At 45.5% G+C, this 17,408-nt stretch overlaps 1 protein-coding gene across 9 annotated transcripts in view; it reads right to left on the bottom strand.

The window, feature by feature from the left end:
* DLG3 (discs large MAGUK scaffold protein 3) overlaps window positions 1-10,600 on the bottom strand; it is a 158,202-nt gene extending 147,602 nt beyond the window's left edge. For 6 of the 9 annotated variants that reach the window (XM_088665171.1, XM_088665178.1, XM_088665172.1 and 3 more), the window contains exon 1: window positions 10,439-10,600. In XM_088665171.1, the coding sequence (XP_088521297.1) occupies window positions 10,439-10,454 (16 nt within the window). In that variant the 5' untranslated portion in view covers window positions 10,455-10,600. The remainder of the gene's footprint in view (window positions 1-10,438) is intronic. The other 3 variants (XM_088665174.1, XM_088665179.1, XM_088665181.1) reach the window with 3 other exon arrangements.
* Window positions 10,601-17,408: the final 6,808 nt, after the last annotated feature.

The following is a 17,408-nucleotide window of genomic DNA, read 5'->3' as shown; positions in this document are numbered from 1 at the left end:
GCTTGCCCCTGTTATGTGGGCACAGGTAGACAGCCTTTGGAAAGGAAGGTTCCATCTCACTGTCACAGCCAACAGCTGCCCTCTGCACAAATTCACCTAACCCTGTTTTATATCCACCTTACTACAAACCACGTTTGTGGAGCTCCATGCAACTTGATTCCAGTGTGTGCTTGTTTGTTTAAAAACAAACAAACAAACAAACAAACAGGATTTCCTTAGACCAAGCCTTATACTGCTGGTCTATTTGGTTTATCTGCCTTACAGAGTCACGACCATGGATTCACATTGCATCCACACTGTACATTCAATGCACATTCAAAGAATACAACTCTCCCCCCTCCCAAGAATAATGGGAACTGTAGTTTAACCGCTAACCAAACTACAGTTCCCAGCACTCTTAACAAGCTACACCTCCCAGGATTCTTTGAGGGAAAGCCACACGCTTTAAGTGGCCTTTAAATGTGCTTTAAATGCATGGTGTGGTTGTGACAGCACTTACTGGATTTCAGACAGGGTTCTCTCCCTGTAGATGCCATCAGGAATCAAACCCAGACCTTCTGCATGCCAAGCAGAGGCTCTACCAGTTATGGCCTTTCCCCCTTTGGAAGGCATTCAAAACACAATGCTTTGGCCCACATATTTACAACCCTAACCAGATTGCGGAAAGGAGTCCCCCTGTGGATAGGGGCTCACACTGACTCCCATCCAAAAGCAACACTGCCTCTCAAAAGCATGGGGAGGGTGGTGAACAGCTGTGCAGCTGGATGAAGCAAAGATCACCAGTGTTGAAGCAATGATTCTTCAACATCAACTTCTTTGGACTGGTCATGTTGTGTGGATGCCTGATTATCATCTTCCAAAGCAACTACTCTATTCCAAACTAAAAATGGAAAGCATAATGCTGGTGGTCAACAAAAGAGGTTTTAAGACTGTCTCAAGGCAAATCTTTTAAAATGTAGTATAAACACCGACAACTGGGAAACACTGGCCTGCGAGTGCTCCAGTTGGAGAACAGCCTTTACCAAAGGTGTCATGGGCTTTGAAGAAACTCGATCTCAGGACGCAAGGGAAAAACGTGCTAAGAGGAAGGCACGCTTGGCAAATCCACACCGTGATCAACTCCCGCCCGGAAACCAATGTCCCCACTGTGGAAGGATGTGTGGATCCAGAATTGGCCTCCACAGTCACTTATGGACTCATTGTTAAAAGCATGTTCATGGAAGACAATCTTACTCGACTACGAGTGATTGCCAAAGAAGAAGAAGCTGGGTCAGGCTGGTGAAGGGCTCTTCTGAGCCCCTCAGACCACCAGCCGGTGCCTAAGCTGTCTGGCTACAAGAAGGCTGGAGTTCTCTCACTATTTACTCTCGTTCTGATATACTTGGTATTTTTTTATTTGAAACACACACACACACACTTTTATTTTGCCCCCCTAAAAAAACCAAAAGAGCTTCTTGAAATAGAAAAGGAGAGATCCCGATCAACCAAGCAGCTAAGTTCAGATGCCCCCCTAGCCTCCTGTGGGTTCTGCTGCCCTCAAGAAGCACCTGCCCTCCAGACCAGCACATGGAGGGGGGCTTCCCTTTGTGAGGGACAGCCCTAAAACAAAGGGCGTCTGTACCAGCTCCTGGGAGGAGGCAAACAAGAGGGCAGCTGAGCCCATCCTCTGACCTTGTAGCTCTTTTGCTCCCAGCAGGCGGTACAGATCCCAGAACAAGAGGGCTGTGTCTGCAAGTGCTCAGGACCCCGAGACAATCGCTTCTCATAAACATACCACCACACCTCAGGAAGAAAGCTGGAGATGTTAGGAGATTTCCTTCTTTCAATCCAGGAGTTCGCAAACCTTTCTGTTTCAAAGCCAGCCACATAAGCATTGATTTGTCTACTATGGAATCTCAAGTGGGCTATGGATTGTGATTTACTTGTGTGGAGTGGAGGACATAGAACACAGCTAAGTTCTGTCTTCACGGTTGGAGGCAGCATACTTCACTGTGTTAGAAACTCAGATATACAGTCTAGGTGCCGAATGGCTCCTTAAACCAATGTTGTAGTCATCAAAATTGAATGTATAGTTGCCATTTTGGGGTTAGATGGCGCTAAAGTCTTATTTTTCAAATGATGGACTAACTGTGATTCATTCTGGCTAGTCCAGATGTTTGAGCTTTGAGAACTTACAGAAGAAGAATAATTTGATCTGGGGACACTCCACATACTGGCTTATTCCAATCTCTTTTTCTTAATAGTGACTGCTCCTGCTCAGGCTGCACAGAAAAAAAGCATTTTGGTTCCAGGAATTCGTCCCAATTGTGCAGATAAAATATAACTGACAGAATTCTACTGGATGGGGTATTAGTGTGTGAAAACAGTCCAGATCTGATGATCCCCAGATGGTGGAGATATCAAGTGCCATCCTGGTGCCTAGGCATCTTCACTTGGTCACAAGTGGTTGAAAGGCAGGTGCAAAATGTGACTGGCTAACTTTGAACAGTGCAAATACCAGTTGCCAGGAATCACAAGCAGGGAGAGCACTGCTGTTGCACTCAGGTCCTGCTTGCAGATTTCATAGAATCATAGAGTTGGAAGAGACCACAAGGGCCATCCAGTCCAACCCCCTGCCAAGCAGGAATCACCATCAAAGTATTCCTGACAGATGGCTGCCAAGCCTCTGCTTAAAGACCTCCAAAGGAGGAGACTCCACCACACTCCTTGGCAGCAAATTCCACTGTCAAACAGCTGTTACTGTCAGGAAGTTCTTCCTAATGTTTAGGTGGAATCTTCTTTCTTGTAGCTTGAATCCATTGCTCCTATCAGGGCATCCTTCTGGCTACTGGGAGAACAGCATACTTGACTAGATGTGCCTTTGGCCAGGTCTAGCTGCAGGCCTCTTCTGATATTCTTAGGCTGGGACCCACATTGTGTCCCCTGCCATAAGTGGGGAGTGCATCCTAGGGAAGCACTTATTACTCCCCTGCAGCTGTTTGCTCTTTGCTGTAGGGGTGGGCAACCTCTTTGCCCAGAACCCTTCTTCCCGTACCACACCCTCAGAATTAAAAAGACACTAGTTCACACTGTTGGAAGTCTTCATGAGATCAGAGCAATATAAGGGGTTTTTCCAAGGGCAGAAACACACATCCTTACCTTAAGTCACAGGGACCCTGCTTCTCTGTTCCATGCAGGCACTGGGTGGGCATTCTATTTTAAGAGAAATCGCCTTACCCTACAAATGCCCACTCGACTGCACCAATCTGGGGAACTAGGACTGTTGCAGGTGTCACTCACATAATACTCATACTGCGCAACAGCACCTGCAGGCTGGAACTCCCTGCCTATTGACATCAAGCAGGCACCTTTGTTGTACTTTTTTTGGCACCTGCTAAAAATCATTTTCCTTTAGGCAAGCTTAGCCAGACATGTTAACATGTGTTTTAAGCTGCTCTTTAGCTTGCTGTTGATCAACAGTTTTCAACTGTTTTTCTTTCTTTCTTTACTGATAATCCTATTGTTTTATTCTTTTTGTAAACCACTCTAAGGTTTTATCACAGCTGAGAGGTATGTAAGTTTTGTGAAATAAATAAAGGGCATCTAAGCTGCCTGTTAGATTTTATTTTATTTTTACAAGAGACCAAGGCTGCTCAGAGAATGGACTGAATCAGATCCAGGGCTGGCTCTAGGTATAGTCCCGGTGGCGCGGTGTGCCAGGGCGCCGGGCTGGCAGGCGGGACGCAGCGTGGCGAAGCCGTTTGGAAGCGTGCTGCGCGCTGCGAGGGCGCCGGAGTGATCTCTGCACCTCAGCGCCAGGGCGCCCGACCTGCTTGAGACTGCCCTGATCAGATCATTGCTCCTCCTTGCCCAGGGATAGAGAAGCATTGCAGGATGTTGTTAATTATATTATCTACCCCACTCTTTAAGCAGCCTCCCTTTTATATCCTCACAACAGCCTTGCAAGGCAGGTCAGCTGAGAGGCAGTGGCAGGTCATAGGTTTATACCTTTGGGACTGAGCAGGGATTTGAATCTCACCACTTACAATCCAGGACTCTAGCCCAGGAGTAACCAATGTGTTGCCCTCTAAACATTTTGGACTACAATGCCTATTGTCCCCAGCCAGCATGGCCAATGGTCAGGGATTATAAGACTAAGAATAATTTATTATTGGCCAAGTACATTTTCCAACATACTTGGAATTTGTTTTGGCTACATTGCAATGTAAACATACACACACTGTTCCACTCACAGTACAAATAAGCAAAGAAACCCACCCATTATTGACCTCCCCTTCAGCTACACATCTACAAATTTAAAAATTTAATGGCACAAGGGCAAAAACTGTTCCTGTGCCTGGCCAATTTTGTATATGAAGACCTGTAGTGACGTACAGATGGGAGTAAATCTAGCAGATGATGACCGGGATGTAAAGGATCCGCTGCAATTCTCTCTGCTCTCTTCTTAACTCTGGTAGCATAGATCAGGGGTTCCCAACAAAAATTTCTCGAGGACCCAAATCAAATATGTTTATTCGGCTGTACGCCCATCATAAAACACAACACAACAAAACAAATCAAATAAAAACCACAGACTCATACAAACCACAGATAATATAACACAATTCACAGCTCACGAGGACAAATATTAACAATTCAAAAAACATATCTTGAAGGTTTAAGATTAAGATTAAAAATTTAGGCGCCTAACTAAAATCAATATCTGATGTCATTAAAAAAAAAATCTTATAACTATCAATAATCAGCTAACATTCCATTCCGTCTCTTGTACGAGAGGACGGCTGTTAGGAATTTAGCAACCTGTAGAGTGATATAAGGGTCCACATCTTGAAGAACCCAGGCTAGCTGAAGGTCAACTGGATTATCAGCCATAGGCTGGATTATGGAGTTTAATATACTAGCACGAGCCGAACTGTACATAGGGCAGATAAACATAACATGGTGTAAAGATTCAGTTGATTTCATTTCGCAAGCACACATTGAAGAGACTTGGCCCTTAGTAAATCTATGTCTCAGCACATTAGTTGGAAAAACATTGAACCTAGCTTTAAGGAAGGCATATCGATGAGACGCGGCCGTAAGCGTTGTTAAGTAGGATGGAGTACGGTAAATAGGGGTTATGCCGATATTTAACGGTGAGCAGACTCCCCCGCCAGCTAGACAATTTTGGTATAGCTCCGCATCATCCAACCTTTGGTTTATACACCTTTTTGCTGCATTTAAATCCAGTTTGAGCAATTCAGAGGGAGAGATCTCATAGGACAACAATTTGGCATGGATTTTTCCGGTCCACAAATTTGTGAAGTCATCCCGCCACATGCATTGAATAAGATAGTGGTTCGGGAGTTTATGCCATAGGGATATCCAGTAAATCAAAACTCGCCTCCATAAGACTAACTCAACTGAAGGGATCTTCATTTCTAAACGAATAGCAGCATTACTTACGCATGTTGGTAATTTTAAGAGTCGACGTAAGAATTGGCTTTGAAGCGACTCTAAAGGTTAGAGATTTGCAAAAGCAGCCCATAAAGGGGCAGCATAGGCCATTGTAGCCAACATTTTAATGCTATACACTTTCAAGGCCGCAGGGATGAATAGGGCCCCCTCAGAAAAGAAAAAACGGAGGAGGGAGTGCGATAGGGCTTTTGTCTTGTTTTGAAGGTATTCAACATGCGCTTTCCACCCTAATTATACTGAAAATAAATTCCTAAATATTTAAATTTATGTACTTGTTCGATTTTCGTACCCTCCAGTTTCCATGAATAAAGTTTACGACTCCTTGAAAATATCAGTACTTTGGACTTGGTGTGGTTGATAGACAGATGATTAAGAGAGCAATAAGTTGCAAAAATCTTTAGTGCCCTCCTTAAACCCACTCTGGAGTAAGAGAGTAGCACCGCATCATCTGCATAGAGAAGTAATGGACAACGATAATCAGCTATTCGAGGGGCATGGATAAATTTTTGTGAGTCGGCTAATGGGTTCCTCATATCACTGATAAATAAGTTAAAAAGAAGTGGCGCTAAGATACAGCCCTGGCGTACTCCCTTATTTACTGGCACTGGGTTTGTTAGGTCGCCAGCAGGGGTTAATCTCACCCTGGCCACAGACCCGGCATGAAGTTGGGAGATAAGCCACAGAAGTCTTCTATCTATACCCCAACGGGCAAGTTTATCCCATAGTAATTTCCTCGGGATACTATCAAACGCAGCTTTCAAATCTATGAAAGCTGCGCAAAGTTGGCCCCGTCGAGGTGACGAGTATTTCCGGGCTAAGTGATGAAGAATAATTGCCTGATCTGTTGTGGAACGGTTTAATCTAAATCCAGCTTGCTCGTGCTTAATCAGGTCAGCCTCAACTGACCACTTCATCAACCTTGCGAGCAAAAAACGGGCATATATTTTCCCAATGGATGATAGCAGACTAATTCCCTGGGTCACCGGGGGGGCCTTTTTTATAGATAGGAATTATAATGGCCTCCTTCCATGTTTCTGGTATTGAGCCCGTGGCATTTATGGCGTCGAAGGTTTTAGCTAAAATCCCTGCCCACCATGCAGAGTGTAGCTTTATAGCCTCAACAGGGACCAAATCCGACCCGGGAGCCTTACCAGTTTTCAGCTCAGCTATCAATTCTAAGATTTCAGCAGGGTCGGTGTTGGGCCAGACAGGAAGGGGATTCTCGAGGACCCCTCATCGAGCCGCTATTGTGACAAGGACCCCCATTAATTCCTAATCCTAAAATTAAAAAGTGAGAGCCAAATTAAGAGTCTTTTTATATTTTATATGTATACGTTTTTTACAGTTACAACAGAGTATACTCCATCAGTATACCTTAAAGACCAACTAAGTTTATATTTTGGTATGAGCTTTCGTGTGCATGCACACTTCTTCAGATACCTTTATTATTATTATTATTATTATTATTTTATTTTTTATTTTTCTGCTTCGACTCAGACCAACACGGCTACCTACCTGTAACTACATCCATCAGTATAGTTAGTTTTAATTTTCAGTTCTTAATGAGATAAGTTAAATCTGTCCTTTGAGTCCATTATTTCTGAAATATTAGGTTCCAAACTTGAAACTTTCACTCTGAAATCCGACCGCATGTCGAGCCGATTCCTATATTTGTTTTTCATGAAACACATGGAAGAAAATGCTTGCTTTGTTTACAAACACTACTGTTTTGAAAAGAGACAGCGCGCGCCAGGGAGGAGGGAGGGGAATGGAGAAGACAGGGTACATGCGCAGTAGTGCACAAATGAAGCTGACGCGCGCAAAGCATCTTGGGGAGGTGAGCGTTAGTAGAATGCGCGCGCTGCCTCTTTGCAAAACAGTAGTGTTTGTAAAGCGCCATCTAACGGCATACAGCAGAACTACTGCCGCTATCTAATTCTAGTTTTGCGCTAGACTCTGCTCATGCAGGAAGCGGCCAAAACAAAAAATCTGTTATCATACGAAATATATTTAATATATTTTTTATTCTAATAGCATCTTGCGGACCCCTCTGGCATAGCTCGCGGACCCCTGGGGGTCCCCGGACCACCTGTTGGGAACCACTGGCATAGATTGTCTCTATTGTAGGCAAGCTAGCACCAATTACCCTTTCTGCAATTCTTACAGCTCGTTGGAGCCTTTTCTTGTCTGTCTTGGAGGCTGTACCATACCAAGCAGTAATAGAATTACAGTTTCAATGATGCTTCGGTAAAATTGGATCAACACTTCCTGGGGCAATTTAAATTTCCTTAGCTGACGCAGGAAATACAACCTCTGGTGGACCTTTTTAATAATACTATTGATGTTGCTTGACCAATTTAACTTTAGAGAAATTATAGAGCCCAGGAACTTAAAGGACTCTACTACTACAACCATGTTACCAAGGATGGAAATTGGCGGCAGGACAGAAGAGTGCCTTCTGAAATCAATTACAATTTCAACTGTCTTTTGGGCATCTAGTACCAAATTATTTCTGGTGCACCATGAAACAAAATGGTCTACTTCACGCCTATACGCAGATTCATCCTCCTCCTGGATAAGCCCAATAACTGTTGTGTCATCAGGAAATTTCAAGATCTTAACTGATGGATCAGTTGAGGTACAGTCATTTGTGTATAGAGAGAAAAGCAGTGGGGAAAGGACACACCCCTGGGGAGCACCTGTATTGATAGTATTGTTGCTTGATATAATTTCCCCCAACCTCACCTGCTGCCTCCTGTCTGTTAAAAAGCTGTATATCCATCGGCAAACAGGGGCAGGTACATTAAGATGAAGTAATTTAGAAAACAATTTAGATGGGGCAATAGTATTAAAAGCTGAGCTAAAGTCCACAAACAGAACTCGCACATAGGTCCGCAAGGAATCCAGGTGTTGCAGGAGGTAGTGCAATGCCATATTGATTGTGTCATCTACTGACCTATTAGCTCGATAAGCAAATTGCAAAGGATTCAGCAAGGGATCAGTAATGTCTTTCAAGTAGGCCAGCACTAGTCTCTCAAATATTTTCATTACCACAGATGTTAAAGCAACCGGTCTATAATCGTTCATCACACTGATGGAAGGTTTCTTAGGTACAGGAATGATGATAGAATGTTTAAAGCAGGCATCCCCAAACTTCGGCCCTCCAGATGTTTTGGACTACAATTCCCATCATCCCTGACCACTGGTCCTGTTAGCTAGGGATCATGGGAGTTGTAGGCCAAAACATCTAGAGGGCCACAGTTTGGGGATGCCTGGTTTAAAACATGAAGGGACTCTACACAACTCCAAAGAACAATTAAATATATGTGTGAGAATCGGAGCCAATTGTGCCGCACACACTTTCAAGCAAAGAGGAGTCACACCGCCTGCACCTGGAGCTTTTCTGGCCTTCTGTTTCTATAAAAGGCTCCATACATCTTTTTCCCAGATTACCAGCGGGGTGGTTTCAGAAAAAGGTTGAGGTAGTTATTGATACCTCTGGCTCCAACTGAATGGCACTAGTTGATAATGCTTGACTTTCGAACCTGCTATAAAACTGATTCAGGTCATTTGCCAATTTTGGACACTCTGGAGCAGAAGATGATTTTCTCTTATATCCAGTAATATTCTGCAAATACTTCCAAAGTGTAGCCGAGTCTCTGTTTGAGAACTGAGTCTGCAGTTTTTCACCATAAATTCGTTTTGCCACTTTAATTTCCTTGGTCAGTGCATTCCTAGCTTGGTTGTACAAAATTATATCTCCTTTCCTATGAGCCTCCTCTTTAGCATATCGGAGTTGCTTTAGTTTTCCTGTAAACCAGGGTTTATTATTAATGTATATGCGCAAGGTTTTAGTAGGCACACATATGGGAGTTGTGGTCCACAAATCTGAAGGGTACCGCATTGGCAGTGACAATCCCAGACCTGGATGTGTGTGCACAGTTCCTCATTTACATACTGTATGAGCTGAGCAGGCTAGAGTCCACGGCCTCATAATCTAGAGGGGCATCACCCTCTTGCAAAAAAGGGGGGTTAATAATAAACTGCAAAAGAAACAGCTATAGAAAAATTATTCAAAACATTATTCAAAATTACACCCAACAACTCCAGCTTGTGTAAACCAATTATTTTATTCAATCCTCAAACCGAGATATCGTTAAGTTTACTGGTAAGTTTAGTTACTGATTTTAATAGTATAATTGAGAAGTTTGCATCCAAAAGAGCTTGATAGAAACTGTTCTGACTTTGCATATAGTACAGTACAATGAATCCTCTTTGAAAGTTGTGAATGTCTCCATTAATTCCATACTTTTGTAAACTTGTTAAAGGCTATAAATTTATAAGCAGTCTTTTTATCAATGCTAAGATTTCAGAAATGTTCTACTTTCACTGAATAGATATAGGGAAGAATTGGGTTTTGCTTCTCATGATCAGATGCTATTAAGTCTGAGCCTCCCAAAGTCTCTTAGCCAAGGCCTTCAGTGGTTGTCACGGTGGCCTGGGTGTGCAAATCACATACAGTACAGTAGCAGGTAGCAAAGTTAGAGAGTAGCTCCTGGGCCTTTGACTCCAAGGAGGAAGCTTGCTCCAGCACTTTGTTCCTGCTGGAAAACGCTTCTCCCTGAGGTGCAGCTGTTAACAGACAGAAACCCTGTCAATGAAATTCTAGGGACAGCCGCATACAGGATGCAAGGTGGGTGCCCCCAGAAGGGCTTCCCACAACTTTGTCTCCAGGAAAAGCTTCACACCAGCCCTGCCAGAAGATCAAAAGGTGGCATCTCAGGTGGCAGCAGAAAATTACTGCCTTGCAATAAGTTTGGGAAAGACACGGCCCCATTCATGGGCATTCATTCTCTGGTCGGGGAAGGGGTCCAGAGGCCTTGGGGGGGGGGGCGGACAGAGAACAGTGCGCACCACAGCCGCCCCCTTCCGCCTCGGGGGCCCGGGCACGACAGCTCGCCGCCCCCCGGCACCCTCTTACCTCTCCGGCTGGTCATGACCCGGGCGGGGGCGCCCCTGCCGTTATCTCCACTACGCGCTCCGAGATAAGAGGGGAGGAGGCTGGGTGGGTGGCGTTGCCCGAAGGGGCCGCCCTGTCCGGACGGAGAAACGGAGGGCGGGGAAGAGGCGGAGGAGGGCGAAGGGGCCGGGCTCCGAGTTTCTGGGCGGGACAGTCGGCCGGCCGGCGGGGTTCACGCGCCCAAAGAGCGCCGGTGGGGGTGTTCGCTACCCACCCTTTCTCCCCGAAAATCGCGAGGGCTGGAAATGTCACTCTTCCAAACGCACCGCAAAGGGCAGCCACGTTTGCTTTTGCGATTCGTTTCCCAAAGAGACCGCCACCCACGGGCGCTAGATACCACGCACACCAAACCTAGAGGACGAGACGGGGAAACAACCCTCGAACCTCGATCCCAGGGCTTTGCAGAGGATGCGAGAGCTGCAAATGCTCCCGGGGAGACGGAGGCTCTGAGGCTAGGAAACGTGGCTCTGCCCCCGGACACCCACCCACCCCATGCCTTGTCGTTTCGTCTCACCTCCAGGATGCTGCCAGCACCCTTTGATAACTAAAAGTGACCACCCAAAACTTTTCCCCTTCAGTGCCTTTAGCAAGTACTTTGCCATGTGTTTCGGTCACTATTCGACCAAGAGATGGTTGCCTAAGCGCCGCCCAGGTTTTGCCACGCGTGCATGGACACGGTCCAATGGCAATGCGCGCGAGCCCAAGGTGAAGGCAGGGTGTGCGGGGCGAAGAGGAAGAAGACGCGCGTTTTTCATCATTACAGGTAAAGGGACCCTGACCAATAGGTCCAGTCGTGACCGACTCTGGGGTTGCGGCTCTCATCTCGTGTTATTGGGGGAGGGAGCCGATGTACAGCTTCCAGGTCATGTGGCCAGCATGACTAAGCCGCTTCTGGCGAACCAGAGCAGCGCACGAAAATGCCATTTACCTTCCCGCCAGAGCGGTACCTATTTATCTTGCACTTTGATGTGCTTTCGAACTGCTACAGGTAGGTTGGCAGGGGCAGGGACTGAACAACGGGAGCTCACCCAGTCAAGGGGATTCAAAGCACCAACCTTCTGATCAGGAAGCCCTAGGCTCAGTAGTTTAACCCACACCTTTTATGGGAGCGGCAGGATGAGCGGCTGTGTCCTGACTCCTGGGGCAAAAAAACTAGCATCATATTTAATAATAAATAATAATAAATTTTATTTATACCCTGCCCTCCCCAGTCAAAACTGGGCTCAGAGTGGCTAACACCAGTAAAATTACAATAAAACATAAAAGAAGAAAAACAATTAATTAAAAATACAGGTTAAAATACCATTAAAATTTTAAAATGCAGCCTCATTTTAAAGTAGCCCAAATCAAAACCATAAGGGAGGAAAACATAGGGGTCAGACTGAGTCCAGCCCAAAGGCCAGGCGGAACAGCTCCGTCTTGCAGGCCCTGCGGAAAGATGTCAAATCCTGCAGGGCTCTGGTCTCCTGTGAGAGAGCGTTCCACCAAGTTGGGGCCAGGACTGAAAAGGCCCTGGCCCTAGTTGAGAACAATCTGACCACCTTATGGCTCGGGATCTCCAAAATGTTGTTACTGTATTTGTGGGCCTTAAGGTCCTCCACAGGGCATACCAGGAGAGGCAGTCCCATAGGTACAAGGGTCCTAAGCCACATAGGGCTTTAAAGGTCAAAACCAGCACTTAAATCTGATCCTGTACTCCACCGGGAGCCACTGCAGCTGGCAAAGCACTGGATGAATGTGGTCCCACAGCAGGGACCCCGTAAGGTGCCTCGCTGCGGCATTCTGCACCCACTGGAGTTTCTGGGTCAGCTTCAAGGGCAGCCCCGCGTAAAGCGAGTTACAATAATCAAGCCTGGAGGTGACCATGACATGAACCACTGTGGCCTGATTAGGGTGAGAAAGATAAGGGACCAACTGCTTGACGGCGGAGATGGAAAAATGCCACCTTAGCTGTGGCTGCAACCTGCGCCTCCATGGAAAGGGAGGTGTCGAAGGTTACACCCAAACTCTTGACAGAAGGTGCTGGCACTAATTGAGCCCCCGCAAGAGATGGGAGTTGGCCCCCCCAACCCCATGTCATCACGACCCAGCCAGAGGACCTCTGTCTTCGAAGGATTTAACTTCAACCAGCTCCCACGTAGCCATCCAGCCACAGCTTCCAAGCACCTGGTCAGTGTGTCCATGGCCGAGGCAGGGCGGCCGTCCATCAACAGATAAATCTGGGTGTCATCAGCATATTGATGACAACCCAGCCCAAAACTCCGGACAATCTGGGCAAGGGGGCGCATAAAGATATTAAAAAGGATCAGGGAAAGGATTGTGCCCTGCGGGACTCCACACATCAAGGAGTGCTGCAGCGAGAACCCCTTCCCTAGCATCACCCTCTGTCCCCAACCTGAGATAAAGGAACACAGCCATTGTCAGACTGTGCCCTAAATTGCCACGTCGGCAAGGCGGTGGTCTAAAAGTTCGGCTTTACCTTGATAAGGTTTGATTGTCACAAAACCTTACAAAAAGAATAGAACATTAAAAATTATCAATAAAAACATTTAAGAACAACTATTTAAAACATATGGGTGTTTTGTTTTTTTAAATCAATGAGCTAAAAACCAGATTAAAACGTGTCAACATTCAGCATATAAGGATAGGATTGCCTAACGGAAAGAGTACAATGAAGGTGGCTGCCTGCATGATGTCACTACTGCAACGAGGCTGTATCACTAGGCAGGGAGTTCCAAAGTGTGCGTGTTGCTGCCACACTTATTGCTGGCATCTGCCTGCCTTCAGATACAATGAAAGAGTGTGCCATCGGGGGTAAAGTCAAACATTTAAGAGAGTTGCTTGCAGCATTTACCAGGGATGCCAACTTGGGCGCCTGAACCCAGGTACGCCCTGCCCCATGTAATAGATCACATGACGCTACACATACACACCATTTGAATGGCAGTGCCCATCAACTTTGGGGGCCCAAGCAGCCCCCTCAAATATTTTATTGGGGGGCACAAAGGGACCTTAGCCCCTAGGAGTTGGCTCCTAGGATGTTTAAATAGGATTTCATGTAGGGCTGCCACATTAAAAGATTGATTTCTTATGAATGCCAAATGTGTATCATGGGGCACCTTAATTTTACCATGGAAACAGTTGCCAAATGAACTTTTAAAAGCATAAAGGTAAAGGTAAAGGGACCCCTGACCATTAGGTCCAGTCGCGGACGACTCTGGGGTTGCGGCACTCATCTTATGTTATTGGGCGAGGGAGCCGGTGTTTGTCTGCAGACAGCTTCCAGGTCATGTGGCCAACATGACTAAGCCGCTTTTACTTTGACGTGCTTTCAAACTGCTAGGTTGGCAGGAGCAGGGACCGAGCAACGGGAGCTCACAGCACCACCCACGTAAAAGCAAATGAGCATACTAAAGGTGGTTTTGTTTGTTTGTTTGTTTGTTTCGGGATAGGAAAAACTTTATCCATACGTATATCTTGAATGGAGATTAGTCAGGAAACTTAAAATAAAGGCAAGTGAGGCATTGGGGTGTATCCAGTTTACTCAGAATTTTTGTAGTGTAAAGGTAAAAGGGCCAGGTTACAGGTAGGTAGCCGTGTTGGTCTGGATCGAAGTAAAATAAAAAAAATTCCTTCAGTAGCACCTTAAAGACCAACTAAGTTTTTATTTTGGTATGAGCTTTCGTGGTATCTGAAGAAGTGTGCATGCACACGAAAGCTCATACCAAAATAAAAACTTAGTTGGTCTTTAAGGTGCTACTGAAGGTAAAAGGGCCAGATTAGGACAGAAGTGGGATGGGGTGAGCTGGGTTCAAATGTGCTCCCCGTTACCATCCCCTCTCATTCACACCAGTGGGTCTGGTGTGGTACAACAACAAGCACCATTGGACAACATTGCCATACCCTCCAACGTTTCTCTGATGAATATAGGGATATCCATAATAATAATAATAATAATAATAATAATAATAATAATAATAATTTTACTATTGATACTCCACCCATCTGACTGGGTTTCCCCAGCCACTCTGGGCGGCTTCCAACACATATAAAAATAAAATAAAACATTTTTAAAATTACCTATTCACAGCTCCCTTCAGATAGCTCAGGGTCGGATAACTCCATACCCTCCAACATTTCTCTGATGAAAATAGGGGAAAGTCCTAAGGGAAAGTGGGGGGGGGGTGTTCCAGGATCAAATCAGATCCCCATGATAAGAGCAGGAAGTTATGTTAGTATATTGTTACTTTGTTGCTTTATTCCCAAAAAAAGTCTGGGCTAAGGGAGCTGCAAGCAGATTTACCCCCCAGAATCTAGCAATATGGAAATGAGTGCTAAACATACATTGAAGTTATGAGTTTTGGGGGGGAGGATTAGGCTGAATGCCTGACCCTCTTCAAATTCCTGGAACAGCCAAGCTGGCTTCTGGTGAGGTGATAGACCACTAAAAGGAACAAAGGAAAAGGTTCTGTGCAAGAAGGTGGAGCAGAGCCCCCTCCGTCAAATCATGGGAAGATTAGGACAAAGTTGAGAGCTGAGAGTGAAGGTAATGTGAGCTAGAAGCAAAGCTGCAAGCTGGGGACCAAGAGAAACAGAGCAATGTTTCATTTCTGTTTGAATCCAAGGCAGTAGCAAGACCACCCTTTTGGGTGTCAATGCTGTGAACCTCTCCACTGCAGACTCAGGTTGCAAAGATGTGCAGCAGCACAGTGTTGGTTGATGGTGGTCCTGGGCACGTGGGCAAGCACTGGGTGTGTGGGTGTATGTTAGAGCCTGCCACACCAGCCCATACTCTCGCTGCCAATGCTGCTGGAGCGAATCCACCCCCATAAAAGCAAAGCAAGGGTTATGCTGAGCTGCCTGCCTGCCTGCCTGTACAGGGGGAAGCCTAGCCAGCTGGCGCAGCCCTTTGTGGACACCCCCCCCCAATCCAATGCAGTGGTGCCCATGGAGAGGAGCACTGGGCCATGCTGCACTGGAGGTGCCTGTGTAAGGGTGCCTGGTTCATGCTCCCCCCTGCCCACCCCCCACTATGCCCCTGTATTTGTGTAAACAAACCATATATTAGAAAGACAACACAGTCCCCATTGCACCTGATTCCGAAAGAAAACACGAACCCTGGGTAAATCTTACACCACTTGGAGATTGGGGGATGGCATACAGCACTAGATTCCATTAATTTTTCCAGAAGTGGCTTTTACATCATATCATATCTCAAATATAATGTGGGAATTTAGCAAGGAAACTACCAGGGAAGTGGAATTAACTGCCTTGTGAATGCAGCCCAAGTTCAAAATGGGACCGTGGTAGACTAAAACTGGGTAGACACAGGTTTCATTCCCACTCGCTCACAAAGGTGTCTGGGTGAGCTTGGGTAGGTCACTCTCTCTTAGCCTATCACAGGGGTTCCTAAAGTGGGTGGTGGGATTAGCTGGGGGAGGGATGTGTGCTAAGAGGCATGGGGTAGGCAGGAAAAGCTGATATCACTGGATCAGTTCATCAGTTTCATTGACTTAATTAAACTAAACAGTTTTAATTAGATTTTTAATAAATAAACAATTTTTACGGTTCTGAATTTTATTGTGTTATTAACTTCCTTACTGGGTTGTGCAATATGCTATTCTGAATAATGCATTTTATGAGGTATGGTATGGGGCATTGGGGGTGTTTATGGAACCAAAGGGGGGTGAGGCTGAAAAGGTTTGGGAACTGGTCTAACTTATCTTACAGGGTTGTTGTGAAGGTTTTGTGCGATAAATCAGCCCCATACGTATAACCAATATGCTGAAGTCTAATTAATGCATGAAGGAGTTAAGGGTTAAGACCATAGAGTAAGCTGCCCTATCAGGTTTAGGTAGGTCATTCTCCCCACCTTGGGAGGAAGGGAAACCAAACTCTTCATTCCCTCACATTCCCTAAACAGGGCTGCCTTCAGATGTCTTCTAAAAATATGGTAGTTGTTTTTCTCTTTGACATCTGATGGGAGGGCATTCTACCGTTACAAGGCAGGCGCCACTACTGAGAAGGCCCTCTGCCTGGTTCCCTGCAACTTGGCTTCTCGCAACGGGGGAACCGCCAGAAGGCCCTTGGTATTGGACCTCAGTGTCCGGGGCAGAACAATGGGGGTGAAGTTCTGGCACCTCTTCTTTATATTTTTAAAAAATAGCATGGTCTACAAGGTGCTCGGATTCTCCAAGCTTAGACTGCATGGTGTAAGCAATCCATCTTTGTGTTATTATACAAATGATTTAAAAATATATGCTGCCTGTCTTACTGCTGTATGGAAAAGCACATGAATCTGACCATTGAAAAGTTTGTAAGTAAGCCATTTTTAACTTACCAAATGTGTGGTCTCTTTCTATTCTAAAGGAGGTGGGGAAATTTAGAAGTGACTTGGGGATATTTTAAAGGTCTAACAGGCTATATTTCCACATTTTACTTTGCTGCAGGTTTTGTGATATTAAATCTCTACTAGGGCTCTCTCACTGAAGAGTACTTGGACCAAAAAGTACTTAGGCATCCAGAGAATTTTTTATTTTGTCTTATGTTTTTCCTTTACCCAACCCAATCAACCAACAGTTGTTGTTTTTTTTAGGGACATCCTCCCCCCCGCCCCCATTCTGGGAATACTTCTTGTCTTTCCATGGACATCTCGGTGGAAATTATAATAAGAGACTGCAGGCCTGAAGCAGTACTGTTTTTTGTTTTTGTTTTTTAAAAAACCATTTCTGACAGCAGAAGCAGAATCAATATTTAGCATTCAGTGGAAATCACGGAGATGCTGGGTGCTGAATCAACATTTTCGGAGCAAAATATACACCACCCACACACCTCTTCCTTCCTGCTTTAAGGAAATCATTTTGCTTTCAGGCCCTCTTTTTGTTAAAGATTTACCGAAAGCTTCTCATTGAGTGGCTTTATCTCCAGCCTA

Source organism: Zootoca vivipara, chromosome Z2 (genome assembly GCF_965207765.1).
Source record: "Zootoca vivipara chromosome Z2, rZooViv2.hap1.1, whole genome shotgun sequence".
Lineage (NCBI taxonomy): Eukaryota > Metazoa > Chordata > Lepidosauria > Squamata > Lacertidae > Zootoca > Zootoca vivipara.
The sequence above is the reverse complement of the archived record's forward strand: the minus strand, read 5'-3'. Positions and strand labels throughout refer to the sequence as shown.